The sequence below is a fragment of the Linepithema humile genome, chromosome 5 (assembly GCF_040581485.1).
Source record: "Linepithema humile isolate Giens D197 chromosome 5, Lhum_UNIL_v1.0, whole genome shotgun sequence".
Classification (NCBI taxonomy): Eukaryota; Metazoa; Arthropoda; class Insecta; order Hymenoptera; family Formicidae; genus Linepithema; species Linepithema humile.
Window position 1 is genome coordinate 16,910,909 of NC_090132.1, and position 14,736 is coordinate 16,925,644.

Consider the following 14,736-nt stretch of genomic DNA (forward strand, 5'->3'; position numbering starts at 1 on the left):
TCGTTCTCTGAAAAAAATTTCACTTCCTCCGTCGATCGCGAGCCTCACGGAGTCGGTGTGTCTTTGTCATTTTTAGCGGCAAGTTTGGACTTTGGTTGGACGGCGATCTGTACCAAGGCAGAACACAGTCTTGCAGCACATATGGCAACGAGCCATTGGCACCGCGCGAGGACTTCGTCGTTAAAACATTAGAATGTTGGGCGTTCATATAGGACACGGCCTCGTACCCTCAGCCCGCCGCTCCTTCGTCCTCGTCTCAGCCTAACTTGACCTGAACTCGTGAGCTTCACGAAGGTTTCGCCCCCCCAGGAGAGATTAGAGGAAGACTAATGAATCTAAGAGACATTGCCGGATAAGTTAAGTCGTACCGATGTTGCCACGACACCGATTAAGCTCGATCGCCATTTGGAGAAGTCTCGCCCAGTGCAGGACGGAATGAAATTTCTCCCAGGAGAAAGGAACGGATCCGCGGGATCCGCGCGCAAAAGGACAGCAATGACATTACCTGAAGATGGTGAAATCGACGAGAAGCAGCCTCGAAAGGGATGCGTTACGGTAAAAAGAGGCCGCCGTGGTCCGAAGTTACGCGATCGTCAGCACACAACACGTGGATTTTGCGTATCGCGTAGCTATCAATTATCGCCCCTAACTCCTCTATCTTTTTTAAGTTGGTGTATTTATTTGTTTTTTTATATATACATATTCGTTGAATGATCGTCGCTCGTTAGTTTGATTTGCAGTTATTTGCGAGTTAGCCGAGAGTCGAAGAATTATGATTGCTTTATACGATAATCTTCGAACTAGTCGTGAGTTTATGACACATCTAACGCCGATACAAAGGTAATAGTGATGTCGATAATGGTGATGATGATGCAGATGATTGTGTAATAATAATAATAATAATGATGATGATGAAAGAATGAAAGCGTGAGTGATTGAGATGTGGATGGTATATGTAAGGCGAGATGTAAAATGTTTGAAAGAGATTTGAATTTATGATTCAATACGATGAAAAAATGCTAAAACTAACAGTTTGTTGATGTGTAGATAATTGTAGATAGTAAATGTAAATATATATACATATATATATATATATATATATACACACATATATATATATTATACTATGATCGTGTTGCAATGACTAATTTTGACGGTACAAGTAGAGAGAACTCTTTACGGAACACTGTGTAGATCATCATGTGTAATCCAAGAGAACGTTTATTGATGAACGTACACAACACGTATCAACACATTACATATGAGAATTGATACACAGATTACGGGAAGCGTGCTCTCGCGCAACCGGATACAATGATCTATGATCTGAGAAAAAAAAAAAAGTAGTTTTTAGAGAAAGAGAAATACCTCTCGTACTGATCTTATGATTACAAGGAGAATGAGAAAAAGTCGGACGAGAAGTCGATGATGTGCGGATTGAATCGAGAATCAGAGCGTATTCGTAAATCTTGTTGTCTCAGTAATTAGTAAATGTGCTTTGGAGTCACGAGTGACCACAACGAACACACATGCCTGTGCCTGCTTCGCTCTCTTTGTCTCCCTCCGCCAAAAGTGCGCGTGATGTTGAAGGCGGGTATTTCGAGCGTGAATCCAGATTTACTAAAGCCACCTTGTTGCCGCCGGCGTACGAAATCTCTGACAGTAGAGGAACGATCATCTTAGAAAACGCATCGTTATGATCCACTCGCGTTCCGATGCTCTTTTACACCTAGTCCAACTTTGTACGACCGTATATACACAATCACACACTTGTTCGAGCTTATAATCTCTATCGCGCGACTGTTGGCGCGAGCGTTGTCGGATAACCGAACGTATATACTCCTATCTCTAGTTACCGCGCCTCGTCGATTTGCAAAAAGAGAGAGAGAGAGAGAGAGAGAGAGAAAGAGAGAGAGAACAAAATTTTCTACACGCGCAAGGCGAGAGCGATGTGCGACATTCTTCAGCGTAAAAAAAAGTAATAAAGAAGCGTAAAAAAGACGTCGCGCTTTTGTTAACTGTACACTTGCGCGAGATTGGACGAACTTTTCTAACGTGTTAAGTTACAAGTATTGTGCTGAATTTGCAAAGATGGTTTGAAAAAGGCCCACTTCGGCGCGTGCCACTGACCCACGTCGCGACAAACCTCAAACGGATCACACGTTTTATACCACGTAGACCTAAATAAACAACACCGCCATATCTCTCTTCTCTATAATTACTCTAGATACAATTTGTACTCCGCGACCACACACGTTGTATCGTTTCTATATACGATTTCGGAATCTTCGTAATCTTAAACGGAGGCGTCTTTCTGTCGGTCGCTTGCCGATTAGCGGAACGAGCATGTGACGACCAAGAGTGCTTGTTATACTAACACGATGAGCACAATAAACACACACGCAGAAAACTTTTGATCTATCTTTACCCATTTTTCTCTCTCTCACACAACACGTCACACTCTCTTTCCTCCGGTGCGACGACATCGGAGGGGGAAGCGTTCCAAAGACTGAGGGGCGGCGCCGATCCAAGATATCCCGGGAGGAAGAGACCCAAGTGTTCGCGCACTGGTTACAAGACGCACCAAAAGGAAAGAAGCGGGGAAGCACGAAAGCCGCTGCATGGCGGCGCAATTGGACGGAGCACGGACTGTGACGCTAAACGAGAACTTCCTCGGGGATTAAGAGACCGGCAGAATTTTGGCACGAGTCTAATTTTCCATGTTGTGAAGTAGATGTGACTGTAGATAGATATATGAAGAGGTCTAAATCCTAGCCGATCATCGCGAGTCGATTGTCGTAGAGTTGTAAATCATATCGCGGGGTGCCTGGCGCACTGAAATCCGAATCTATCAAAATTATACCGGTCTTTGGGTCCCCGAAGAGCAAAAAAAAAACGAAATGTTGAGCACCAACGTACAGCACCACCGGTTTACTAAAATAGTAATCTCGAATCTGTACACTTGATATAACACACAATAACACGTTGCATAGCGTTGCTTAGAGCGTAAATTAGGATCTAGGCGTATAATCATGTGATATTAAGTAAAAAAAAAAGAAAAAAAAGAGTTGCGCTCTTAGATTAACCGAGTCGCTTTGGTGGTATCACACGATTACACACGCGACGTCGTATACACATACACACGCATACAACTCACCTCGAGATAGAGGTCTTTCCTCTTCCGCTTCCTCGATCGCGAAGCGTGCGTGCGACAGCGGGAGTGTTTTGCTCGAGGAAGCAGTTTCCGGATCGGATTTGAAAACGCGATCAATATTACGCGAAAAGTGAGAAAGAGCGAAGTATGTACATCCGACAACAGGTAAATAATAACGATAAGCCGAACGAGAGAAGCTTGAAAGAGAAAAAAAAGTACTCATGACCCTCGCCTTAATGTGAAAAATCAAGATGTCAATGTGCATTGTAACGAAAATAAAAAAATCAAGTATGTCTGGGAAATGAACTTTTCGTTCTTTATCTATCTGCGTTTTGTTCCGTCGTTCGCACTTGTGTATGTTTCGTTCAATTCTTTCGTTGTATTCGCAGCCGAGACACAGACATAAATTGTAACGATGTATGTGCGAAATATCTTTCCGGTTGATGCTTTCGGAACGAATTCGATAAGTCTTATAAGTCTTAGCATGGTGAACTCTTCGCAAGCCAAAAGTGATAAAGATATTCATAAGTTTCAATTAGACGCGCTTAGATACCGAATAATGTTTGCTAATTAAATAGCTGTATCTGTGTGTAAGATAGTGCGCCATTATTTTCGCACACACGCATCGATATTGCCAAATATGTTGTTGCGAGTTGCGAGTGCTACGTCTCGCCATCATCCGAGTGAGATTTGCTTTTTCTCTTCCACTTGCAAGAAGCAAGTCTTCTATATCGAATTTAGAGATACACGACAGATACGGAGTTATCTGGAGAAACATGCGGTACTGCCTCTGTAGAAGTAAAACGAATTCAGTGGCGGATTAATCATAACACGCAACAAATATTTATGATCTTACATAAGATTTCTCGAAATGAATTCGTTGAACAATTAACGGACGAATACTCGTGATAATTAATTTCGAACGAAAAACATATGACTTTCAGCTGTGGTCTTTTTTAAATAACATAATTTAATGTTACATTAAGATATATTAGGGTTTCCGAAATGAGATGTAGCGCTTAGAATCTCGAGATATCTCGATCTGCCACTGAACGTATAAAATGGGATTGAAAAGAATATCCCGAAATCTCTTGTAGTGAACTATTTCGCACTTTCCACTGCGCTGCAGGTGCATGTGCATTACGCTCAGCGCATATTTCTAGCGAAATTTCTTCGAGAAATTGTTAAAAAAAAAAACAAAAAACTATCACATTGTGCAATTTTGTGCATATTTTTCGATAGCGAAAGATATTGTAACAACTATTTTTTAGTGTGACAAATTTATGTCTGAGGGGAATGTCGTGCACTATGCATGTCCTATTCGTGGATGCGACGCAATGAATTATCGTTAACAAATACTTTAGAGTTGAAGTGAAACCAAATGAATAATTGCCATGCGTTCTAATAATATAGAACATTTGTGCTTCTGTGTACAAACTGCAGAATGATGACGCGGCTGTATTAGCCTGAAGATACATAGAGATATATAGGGTGTTCTGTTTCATTCGCCATCGAATCAATTTTTAACAATTGTCTGACGATATAAAAATCGACCCCTTACTTAATAAAGATTTAGTGGGAGGCTTTATCATGGAAATATTCAATATTGTATGCTAGAAGACTTAAGGATCAAGTATCATGTATATAAAAGAGATGATAAAACATTATTCTTTCAACTTTACCAAGTAATTTTAGCCTGGAGTTAAGTAGGGATGCTTAGCGTCAAAGATGTAAGCTAACGACAGTCTATGAAGTTTCCATGAGAAAAAAAAATGCTATTATTTAGTCCGCGTCTTTTAGCTGCACTTCCCGTGGCGCATCTTGTATTTAAGATAAAATAAAAAAAATCTATATTCAAATATTAAATATAAAAAAAGAAAAAAAAAAAAGATTGTATCAGTCGAAGTTTTGCGGTAATGACGGAGCACCCCGTATATATTCTAAAACAAACCGATTGTGAGTATATGTAGCTTACCGTGTAAACGACATCCGTAGACGATACAGTAGTGAGGGTTCCACGCTAAAAATCGTACGCTCGGTATCGCATGATATATATACCTTACACATACACACGTAGACGATATTAGCGGTCGTTAGCGAGAGTTAAATGTAAAGTCAAAAAAAAAAAAAGGGGGGAAAAATTCGCAGAGAAAAAGGAGGGACGGCAAGCAGCACACAACAAGGAGACACATACCTTTGGTATACACATTGTCAATTAGATTCAGACTGACTGCAGGGACTTGAACATGCATAAACAGTTCGATGTTCTTCGATGTTTAGCTAGATAAAGTTGTCCTCGTCGTCCTCGTTAATGAGCACATCATTGAGACTACGAGTCGACGTATTTAATTCGGGCCAGTGGCGTTAACGTGAAGTGATCAACCGGCTAATGGGACCCATTTGACATTATGAAATATTCTAATACATAAAAGAAATATATATATATATATATACATACATACATATATATATATATATATATATATATATATATATATATAATATTATCAGAGTAGAACAGAGAAGAGTTCGTTTGAGGTAAGCCGATGTTGGTTTTAACACAGGAGTCAGCGCACAAGCCACTTCGGTCTCACTGCGGAACCACGTAATTAACACTTGTGTACGCTACGTTATTGGTGTGCGTCCATTCTACAATTACGCAGCTATCTGTAAGCGAAAATCCATGTTTCTCATTGAGGGATTCTGAATGTTTTCAACCGATGCTTTGGGGAAATTCTATTGCGTTTGCTTTGCGCTGTCGTGTGAGCAGCTACCGTAAAAATTACTCGAAGTTAATTGATGCTTAACGGACTCGCTGTCCCTTTCTTTTTTTTTTTCCCGTCTCTGTCCTTAGGAAGAGGTGGAGCATCAGTTCGAACATTAACTTAACTTTGACTAATGTTTAGGGAAACACTCCCTTGTTGCATAAATGTTTGATCGGCTGTTAATGTAAACAGACATCCGTAGAATTGTTCTTATATGATCAAGAAGCTATTTGGTTCAAATACGAAAATCCGAATAATTGATGTGATGTTCGTAGCGGTTTCTGTGTTGAAGTTAACGAGTTCTAGTGACAAACTAGCTAGCGCAACGAAATTCTGTTGTAATCAGATATAGACAGAGCAAAGTTTTATTGAACTCAATGGCAATGTTCCAAATATGCGAGCATTTCGATGTAAGGAAATTTCCAGTACAACAATATCAACTCAGAGATTCGACGCGGTGCGTTGTAATGAGATCTCACTGTATGTTATGAAAGAGCGACACGTGCTCGGCGGCTAGAAGCTATTAAATATAAATCCCGTTTGTGAAATGGAGGGAACTTGAGGATTGCTGTAAATCTATGCGATATATCCGCTGAAAAAGAAAACAATTGCGTCAATGTATATACATAATTCAATCAAGTATCATGTCTAGTGTAGAGAGGTAATCGCTGGATAATCGCGTTAACAATAGCTATTCAACTGATAATTTCTATCAGGTTGTGAAAAGAAAGAGTCGAGACATTTCTTTCGCCTGCCAATTGCTCCAGCAGAATATCTTGCGAAAAACACGTGTTGAAAAATTATTTATTATAAAAGTTGAGAAAGCGGATATCTGGCACAAAGCAGTCTTGTTCTTTCATATATTTGATTTGATCGCAGAAACAATAGTGAACTTTTCTTTATGTCTCTGGCGCCGAGAAAGTTCGCATAGAATCAGATACAGGATATAGATATTTATGATATAAAAAGAAATAAAAAACAAGAAACAAATGCAAAATATGTATAACATTACATTTCTGCGATTGCGTTTATCTCTTTTTCATTCCTTGCTACCAGTATCTGATAGGCTCCCCTTCATTATTTTTAAAAATGTAGACATTCTCTTTTAGAGATGATTTATACTATTCCTAATATAATATCACTGATCCCAATATTCCTAATAAATTCAATATTTTAGTTGAATAAAATTTTCCAGAATTAAAATGATATATGTATATAGAAAAGCGGGTATTGAATTTATGTGCAGGATACATAAAAATTTTCTATATCAATCGATATTTTATTAATATATTTTGCTTTTATACATGTTTTATTATTAGCATATAACATATTAATGTAAATAATATCAAATAATCTTATTTAAATGATTAAGAAAGATGTCGTTATTTTAAAGTTAATGTTACATTTTTTATTTATAAATTGCGCAACCTCTCTAATTAAAGCATTTTAGATATACATATAATTTAACAGAATTGAAATAATCCATTCGATTATAAACTAATTTAAACTAAAGCAACAGCAACAATAGCGATAAAAAGTAAAACTATCACCACCCAATAAGCACATGTACGATCTTTGGAATGTATATTACGGACTTGTTGAGTTTTGTTGATCAAAGATTCATCAGTTCTGTCCATATGATCAGCCAAATCATCAATTATTTCTATTGCAATGGAAAGATATTTATTTTCATAGAAAGACGTATCATACAAGATTTTTTTATTGCTTACCATTTTGGTGATTCACTTCACTGCTAATAGTTTGCCCAATTTCTTTTTGGCGAGCTATCACTTTACATAGTTCATCTAAACCTTTGTCTTGTTCTATAAAGGATCAAAACCATATGAATTACATAGAATATGGTCATAAAATTTTCTTCAAAAATAATCATTAATAATTTACCCTTTAATACACGTTCTTGATGACTCATAAGATCAGTAACAGACACTTGTACATCCAACGGTCTCTCGTCATCATCGTCAGCAGCCCAAGAAGTTGTACCACCATCGGCAAAAACTGATGAGCTTGCTCTTAATAGATTAGCACGCGATGATGCATAATCAGTTGTACGTGGATCATACAATTTTTGTAACTGAATATCCTTACTTTGCAACTGTTCCACTTGCCTTGTTCTTCGCTCAGCTTCTTCAAACGTTCTATCGTATGATTAACATTTTAAGGAGTTTATCATTTCACAATTCTTATTTCAAAGTAGTTTAAAGTGTGAAATTCTGAGAAAGAATCAATGTGTACGGATATAAAAGGATACATTGTTCTTGATTTAGAAGCTTCATCCACTTTGCTCTTTAATTGTTGGACTTCTCTTGTATACTGCTTCATACGTAACCTTATATTGGCTGATAAGCTAGCATAAGTTTTCGATGTCTTTAGTTCTCCATCGCGCATAGTGAGTTGTTCCATAATTTCACGGAACAATTTCTCACATGCATCATATTCCATGAGCCTAATAACAATATTAATATTGTCAGTTTTAATTAGAATTTTAAAATGTGCATAATTTGAAATTAAAATAATTATTTAAGTAATTTATAAATTTACCAAGGATCGATGCCTTCAATGTTGACGAGTGCCATTTTTGTGTCTGTTTATATAAATATATGTATTTTATCACACAAAGGAATATAATATCATAACAAATATTTTATACGTCATCACACGTTACAGAAAACATCTTCTTAATAACAGTTATCTGTTCAAGTAGCAGAAAAAATTTCTACACCATACAACATAGCAGTATTTCGTAAATAAAAAAACATTTCATAATATCAAAATAAACCAGAATTGTGCACACAATAATCCAGATATTTAAGTAACCTCAAAATCGTGTATTGTCAAACGTCTTACAATATCATATGTTAACAGTCATGATGTATGAATGTCTAGATGTGACGCATTCAATCTGGATAAAGTTTATTCAGGCGGATCTTCATTGTCGCAACATGAAACAAACACAAAATATAAACTAATCATTTTCAAAAATGTCAGTATGACATTTTCTGAGTTAGATACATGATTGATCGATATAATTATACAATGAATCGTTATTAACGCCTTTTACTTTCTGGTATTTTCTGATCAGACGTATCGTGTCTAGGTATTTGTGCATCATGATTGTTGCTCAAAAGTTCTAAAACTGTATATTGTGTATTTTACTTTACAAGTCTTTTTTTTTATCTCTTTAATTGATTTTGACAGATGTTATATTTTTAATTGACGTAAATTTTTGCCGCAGATATATGTAATCGCAGAGTTTGCGTTCCTTCAATTACTGGTGAATGTGAAACTTGCACTCTTCTGGGTATCCAGGTTCCAGGATGATTATACGGGACAGTCACCCTCTTATCATTCAAAAAGCAATAATTCAGTTTTTCCATAATTCGTTCGATAAGCGTTGGTATTCTATCAGGACATCGATTTCTTCTTATTGTTAGGTATGACCATATGCTTTCTGACTTCGCCGTTCTTCCCGTGTGAGTTTGAATGTCCGATGTCTGCACAGACGAGTGTACTATGAATGCAGGAATTGAAAGAAACTAAGAAAAATTAACAATAATGCAAATGGGAGGAAATTAATAAAATCATTATTGATTTCTATTTATTATTTAATTTCTATTTTAATAATTATATAAATAACAAAAGTGAATGGAGACCCCCATTAAGCAAAAGATTAGCAATGTCGGTAGATTGATAGCATAATTAATCATATTTGCTGTCAATCTGTCAATATTGCAAATATTTGATTACGTATTACTCACTTGAATTTGTCTTTTCATTTTTAGCTAGCCGCATGTTCGATCTTTCGCTAATTACATGTTGCATTTTATTTTTAGGCGGAGTTTTTGACATCTCGTTCTTTAATCCTTTCTTAATTATTTCCTGCGAATTCTTGGCTATGCGGCTTGTGATAACGTTCTTCGCCGGTGTTGTTGATGCTTTTGGATTTATTCCGGAAGTTGAGGCCAAAGAATTTTTTTCGTGTAGATTCGCGATATTATTAGAGCTTTTTATCAGATCTTTGAAGATATTCCTTCCCTTCCAGAGCGATGCGCTCGTCAAAGGTCTTCCCGCATTTTTTAAAGTCGCCGTCGAGGATCGATTGCCGCTCGACAATTTGTTGCTAAGGTTCAACTGTGCGGCCGACCTTTGCACTCGCTCGTTTTTGGGAGACGATGTAAAATTCGAAATTACAGGGAACGTGAAAAGGGACGGGAAACGGATCGACGTAGACGAATCGCGGGATAGATCCTGGTGCCTGGCTTGTCTGGATGAATTACTCGTGACTCGTGGTACCAAATGCCGAAGTTCCGTCTGCAGTTTCTCGATCTCGTCGACGCGCACCAGGATATCGTCAATTTTTTCTTCGGCCATTTCGGAGCTTCGATGGTACGAACGTAATTACATCTTAAATGTTATTTTTGTTGAATGTTAATTTTTCTGAAAATTTAGTTGATTGAGTGAACGATCTTCGACGTGAAGATCATTCATGTTTTGACATTAAGCGATGTGACGTTATTCACAAGATGAGGCGCGTTTTTTATTAGTACTGTTTTTATATTAATAGTTAGAAAGTATGATAAACGAAAATGAATTTTATTTTCTATTGTATTAAAAATTAACTATCACACTAACGTTGCTTATTTATTTTTTTTAATATTGCAGCAGTAAGCAACAGTGTGTAAGAAAGCAGCTGGATGTAATATGGATATGTATGCTAATAATAACAGACAGGCTTCCAACACGTATCATTATTCACCTGAGAACGCAGAGATTAACATCGATAGTATTGCTGTCGCTGTAGCTAAACTGAATTACAAGATTTTGCAATTACGAAAAGAAATTGTCGCATTTAAAAACGAAAACAAATCACATTTAATTGCAACGCAAAATACATCAAGGTAATTAATGAAATAAGAAATATCCTCATGTCAATTTATTTTATGTGAATATTAAGTAAATTATACAATTCATTGTAAGTATACTAAACATGAATTTAGATTAGATTTGATCTCAATTTCAAACTTGTCAAAGAATCAGGTAAGTTCATAAAATATCATTCATTGACTTTATTGCTGAAATATCCGCTTTTTGTTTTACTTTGTAGAACTTATATTTAAAGTAATCAAATCAATCTTGGGTGGATTGATCCACACGTATGTTTTCGATTATCTCACGCATGGAAAACACATTTTCATTATTTAGATCGACACCGTCAGGATTTAATGATTCGACGAAAAACGAAGAGAGGCGCACGGATGCACGGTATGAACTGCAAAGAAATTTTAAGGGGAACGATTCGCCAGGCGGCACTGATTTATCCGCTCGTTTATCATTCGCGAAACGTGTGCGGGAAGTAAAAGCGGCGAGCGAGGCGGCCGTATTTAAAGAGGATTACCCGCGTGACGATAAATCAATCGAAGATGATGAACGGCCAAATAGATCGCGCGTGTTTGAATTGTCGGGAACGTACCAAAAGTCCATTTCGGATGTTGAAAAATTTGGGAAAGAAGTCGACAAAAGATCAGATAGAGATGTAAGAAACCTTGAAGATGTAAAAACTTCATGTTTCGTCGATGAAAAATTAAGGAAGCCTAACAAATATCAAAACAAAGTTGTCAGTAATATACATCGCAATTCCAGTCCCAGGAATGCTAGTACAAAAATTAAAAAGAAAAGAATTTCAAGAGGCGTACAATATGACATTCCAATTGTGCGTCAAACCCGATTGTGTGTCAGCCAATTTTTTCTGAATTGTTTTAGATTAAAATCAAACGTGAAAAAATGTAATTTGATGCAAAAAATAGAGAAGGAAGAAAGTTCAGATGACAAGGAAAAGTTTGACGTTGGATTACAAAACGATATGAACGAATCACTAGGTACGATAAGATTTAATCACAAATCTCAAGATATAGAAATGGAAGATTTGATGAATAATATAGATATAAAAAAAGAAAAATTTGAGAATGATGAGGACAAAATTACTAATACAAATGATAATGAAAAACAGAAAGAGAATGACAACTTAAAAAATTGCAAGGTAAAAATAAATTTTCTTGAAAAGTTGAGTAAAGTCTTAAATCGTAATAATAATCTAAAAGAGCAACAAGATGAATTGCAAGACGATTTCAATATTGTTGACGATTCTCAAAATAATAAAAAGGAAATTGATAAACCTCGTTTCGAAAACAAAAGGATGAACGATGATCGTAGACGCGAAGAGTTGCGAAGCAGATGGGATGTAAAAATTTTTGATCGTAAAAAAGGTTCGAATAATGCATGTAAAACCGCAACTATGAATTCTGACAAAGAAAGTGACGTAAATAAGGTGAAGAAGAGATTAGATTTATGTATCGTCGAGCTAAACGATATAATCAATGACGCTTGTGTGATATTTGGCAGCGGGAAAAATTCAACGATAATAAGCGACTGAATGTACTGAATCAATAAACACGTCGCGTCGTTTGGTCGGTTAGTGGATCTGTATACTGTGATATTTCTGTGAACATGTCTGTATTATTTCGAGAAAGCTACGGGAATGAGAAAGAGACGGTTTATATAAAATCAGAAGGTAAAATATTTCAAGTATCTTTTAATTAATAAAATTGTCTTCTTATATTAACTAGCCACATGTTAACCCGCATGACACCTGTTGGTTAGATGGGTCTATCATAAACGAGGTGAAATCTGACTCGACCGAGTCGCAGGCCATTTGTTCTCGGATCGTATCCGTCATCAAAGAGATATTCCTGCCGCAAGGATATCCGGATAGCGTGCATCCTGATTACACAGCATATCAGATATGGGACACCGTACAGGTTAGTTTAAATGACCTACAATAGCAAATTACATGATAGATTCAGTTAGGTCTTTAATAATAGAGATAATTATTTCATAAATAAATTTATCAAGTTTTTCTGTCTTCTATTGTTCTGTGGAAAATACTTTATGAAAATTAAATTAATATTTCACAGGCCTCTGCGAGTACTATAATGGGCACGCTTACAACTCATTCTATAATGAAAGGAATAGGAGTTGGAGAGTCGAGTGCTACACCCTTGGCAGCAGCAATAACATGGATTCTGAAAAATGGTACTGGAATGGTCGGAAGTATAATGTTCGCATGGTGGAACGGGTAAAGAATAGACAAGAACTTATAGCTGTTTTTAATGAAGAATATCTATTATATAGTTATATCATTTGTCACTAATATCTGTCACTGTCCTTTTTTTCTGTTACAGAACCCAACTAGATGGACAGTGCAAAAAGTGGAGACTATTTGCTGATATTTTGAATGACATGGCAATGGGGATAGAATTACTCGTTTCATATTTCTCGTCATATTCTGTTGTAATTCTCTGTATTTCAACCATCATGAAATCCATTGTCGGTGTTGCTGGTGGAGCTACGAGAGCTGCATTGACTCAGCATCAGGTAAATGACTATTGTTTTATCATAATTCTTATTTGAGTTTATAATTTTATGTTAAAGTTATTAGCATAAGAATTGTGAAATCATAATTTTCTTATTATAGGCAATACGGAATAATCTGGCAGATGTTTCAGCAAAGGACGGGAGTCAAGAAACATGTGTAAATCTAATTGCATCATTCCTTGGAATCTTTATATTGTCTTTATTCCACGATGGACAGTAAGTATTTAGTATATTCAATGTTTCTTTGTTTTATTATGAATGCTATTAATAATGATGATATACATATAGATACTTAATAGAATTGTATCTCTTCCTGGTGGCAGTCCATCTATATGCGAATTATTCGGCAGTTAAAGCGTTGTGTTTAGATACACTCAATGAAGATCGTCTGGCCTTAATCATTAAGAATTACGTGACGAACGAGCAAATTTCTGAGCCGCAAACAGTCAACGGAGAAGAATCGATATTTCTACTTGGAAATCCTAGTAAGACATTATTATAATTGTCTACTTTCGCTGTATAAAAATTGTCATAAATTGTGCATATTATTTTCAGCCAAAAGTGTATGCGGTTTTGACATCAAAATTGGTGTTTCATTTGCAAGCGTCTTAAAAAGAAATGTAATGTCATCTATGGAAATGGAATTTTTGTTAAAGTTCTTTGAAGATAGAAAATATATAATAACGATAGACAATATAACAAGAAACATATTTATAATTCTTAAAAAGGATGCACAACCTACTGACGTATTAGAAGCGTATTTTTCTGCTTCCATGTGTGGCCTTTATATTTGTATGGCGAGAATGATTCCAGTTGTAAGTAATGAAAGATGTTTTATGTCTCCCATCGTTAATGCACAATTATGATTAAATTTTTATTTTTTTTAGGATTTACTGCTAACATCTGAAACATCGGAACTATCTTATCAATTGTTAAATATATATATTCTTCATAAAAAATTTGCAAATTCCAATAGCAATATACAATTATCAATAGCTATTCAAAGCGTTTGCGCTACAGATTTAATTGTCTCTAATGAATACAAAGCATTTGTTAACAGCTTGGAAATGAATGGTATATAATTGAGTTATTTGCTATTAAAAAGGATATTTGCTTAATTAGATTAAATACAAATATATAACTGTTTATAATTTTAGGATGGAAAACAGAAACAAATCTATTGTCAGTTGGCGCATGGAGATTTTCAATGGGAAACTAATGGATAATGAATTGATGATAACAGAAATGATGAACTGCTCGAAAATTTATACTGATCATTTTAATAAATATTATTCATTAAAATAATATTTCTTCTAATTAGAATCATATTTAATTAGAATCATATAATAATAATAATGACATGACAAT

The 14,736-nt window shown here is 35.9% G+C and overlaps 5 protein-coding genes across 23 annotated transcripts in view; 3 read left to right on the forward strand and 2 right to left on the reverse strand.

The window, feature by feature from the left end:
• Positions 1-6,930, forward strand: part of mtd (mustard) — a 123,772-nt gene extending 116,842 nt beyond the window's left edge. For all 16 annotated transcript variants that reach the window (XM_012362320.2, XM_012362323.2, XM_067355889.1 and 13 more), the window contains one exon: positions 77-6,930. In XM_012362320.2, coding sequence (XP_012217743.1) covers positions 77-212 — 136 coding nt within the window. In that variant the 3' untranslated portion in view covers positions 213-6,930. The remainder of the gene's footprint in view (positions 1-76) is intronic.
• Positions 6,931-7,177: 247 nt separating this feature from the next.
• Syx8 (syntaxin 8) lies at positions 7,178-8,785 on the reverse strand. The gene is made up of 5 exons (XM_012362368.2): positions 8,479-8,785; positions 8,189-8,383; positions 7,822-8,075; positions 7,650-7,742; positions 7,178-7,582 (listed from the first exon to the last, which is right to left on the reverse strand). The coding sequence occupies exons 1-5, from the start codon at positions 8,511-8,513 to the stop codon at positions 7,422-7,424; spliced, it is 738 nt and encodes a 245-aa protein (XP_012217791.1). The 5' UTR covers positions 8,514-8,785; the 3' UTR covers positions 7,178-7,421.
• A 361-nt stretch (positions 8,786-9,146) lies between these two features.
• LOC137000117 (uncharacterized) lies at positions 9,147-10,308 on the reverse strand. 2 transcript variants are annotated; one of them, XM_067355912.1, is made up of 2 exons: positions 9,696-10,308; positions 9,147-9,448 (listed from the first exon to the last, which is right to left on the reverse strand). In XM_067355912.1, the coding sequence occupies exons 1-2, from the start codon at positions 10,306-10,308 to the stop codon at positions 9,147-9,149; spliced, it is 915 nt and encodes a 304-aa protein (XP_067212013.1). The 2 variants fall into 2 exon arrangements, with proteins under 2 accessions (XP_067212013.1, XP_067212014.1); XM_067355913.1 differs by having other exon boundaries at positions 9,292-9,431.
• Positions 10,182-12,367, forward strand: LOC136996856 (myb-like protein X). Of its 3 annotated transcripts, none has more exons than XM_012362364.2 (3): positions 10,182-10,323; positions 10,600-10,835; positions 11,140-12,367. In XM_012362364.2, the coding sequence occupies exons 2-3, from the start codon at positions 10,639-10,641 to the stop codon at positions 12,365-12,367; spliced, it is 1,425 nt and encodes a 474-aa protein (XP_012217787.2). In that variant the 5' UTR covers positions 10,182-10,323; positions 10,600-10,638. The 3 variants fall into 3 exon arrangements, with proteins under 3 accessions (XP_012217787.2, XP_067211998.1, XP_012217790.1); XM_067355897.1 differs by having other exon boundaries at positions 10,215-10,323; positions 10,603-10,835; XM_012362367.2 differs by lacking the exon at positions 10,182-10,323 and having other exon boundaries at positions 10,701-10,835; positions 11,042-12,367.
• LOC105669412 (RUS family member 1) lies at positions 12,314-14,685 on the forward strand. Its single transcript, XM_012362365.2, has 9 exons — positions 12,314-12,505; positions 12,595-12,752; positions 12,909-13,069; positions 13,176-13,368; positions 13,469-13,584; positions 13,657-13,853; positions 13,924-14,183; positions 14,256-14,442; positions 14,526-14,685. Exons 1-9 carry the CDS (start codon positions 12,442-12,444, stop codon positions 14,585-14,587), a joined length of 1,398 nt encoding a protein of 465 aa, XP_012217788.1. The 5' UTR covers positions 12,314-12,441; the 3' UTR covers positions 14,588-14,685.
• The last annotated feature ends 51 nt before the right edge of the window (positions 14,686-14,736 follow it).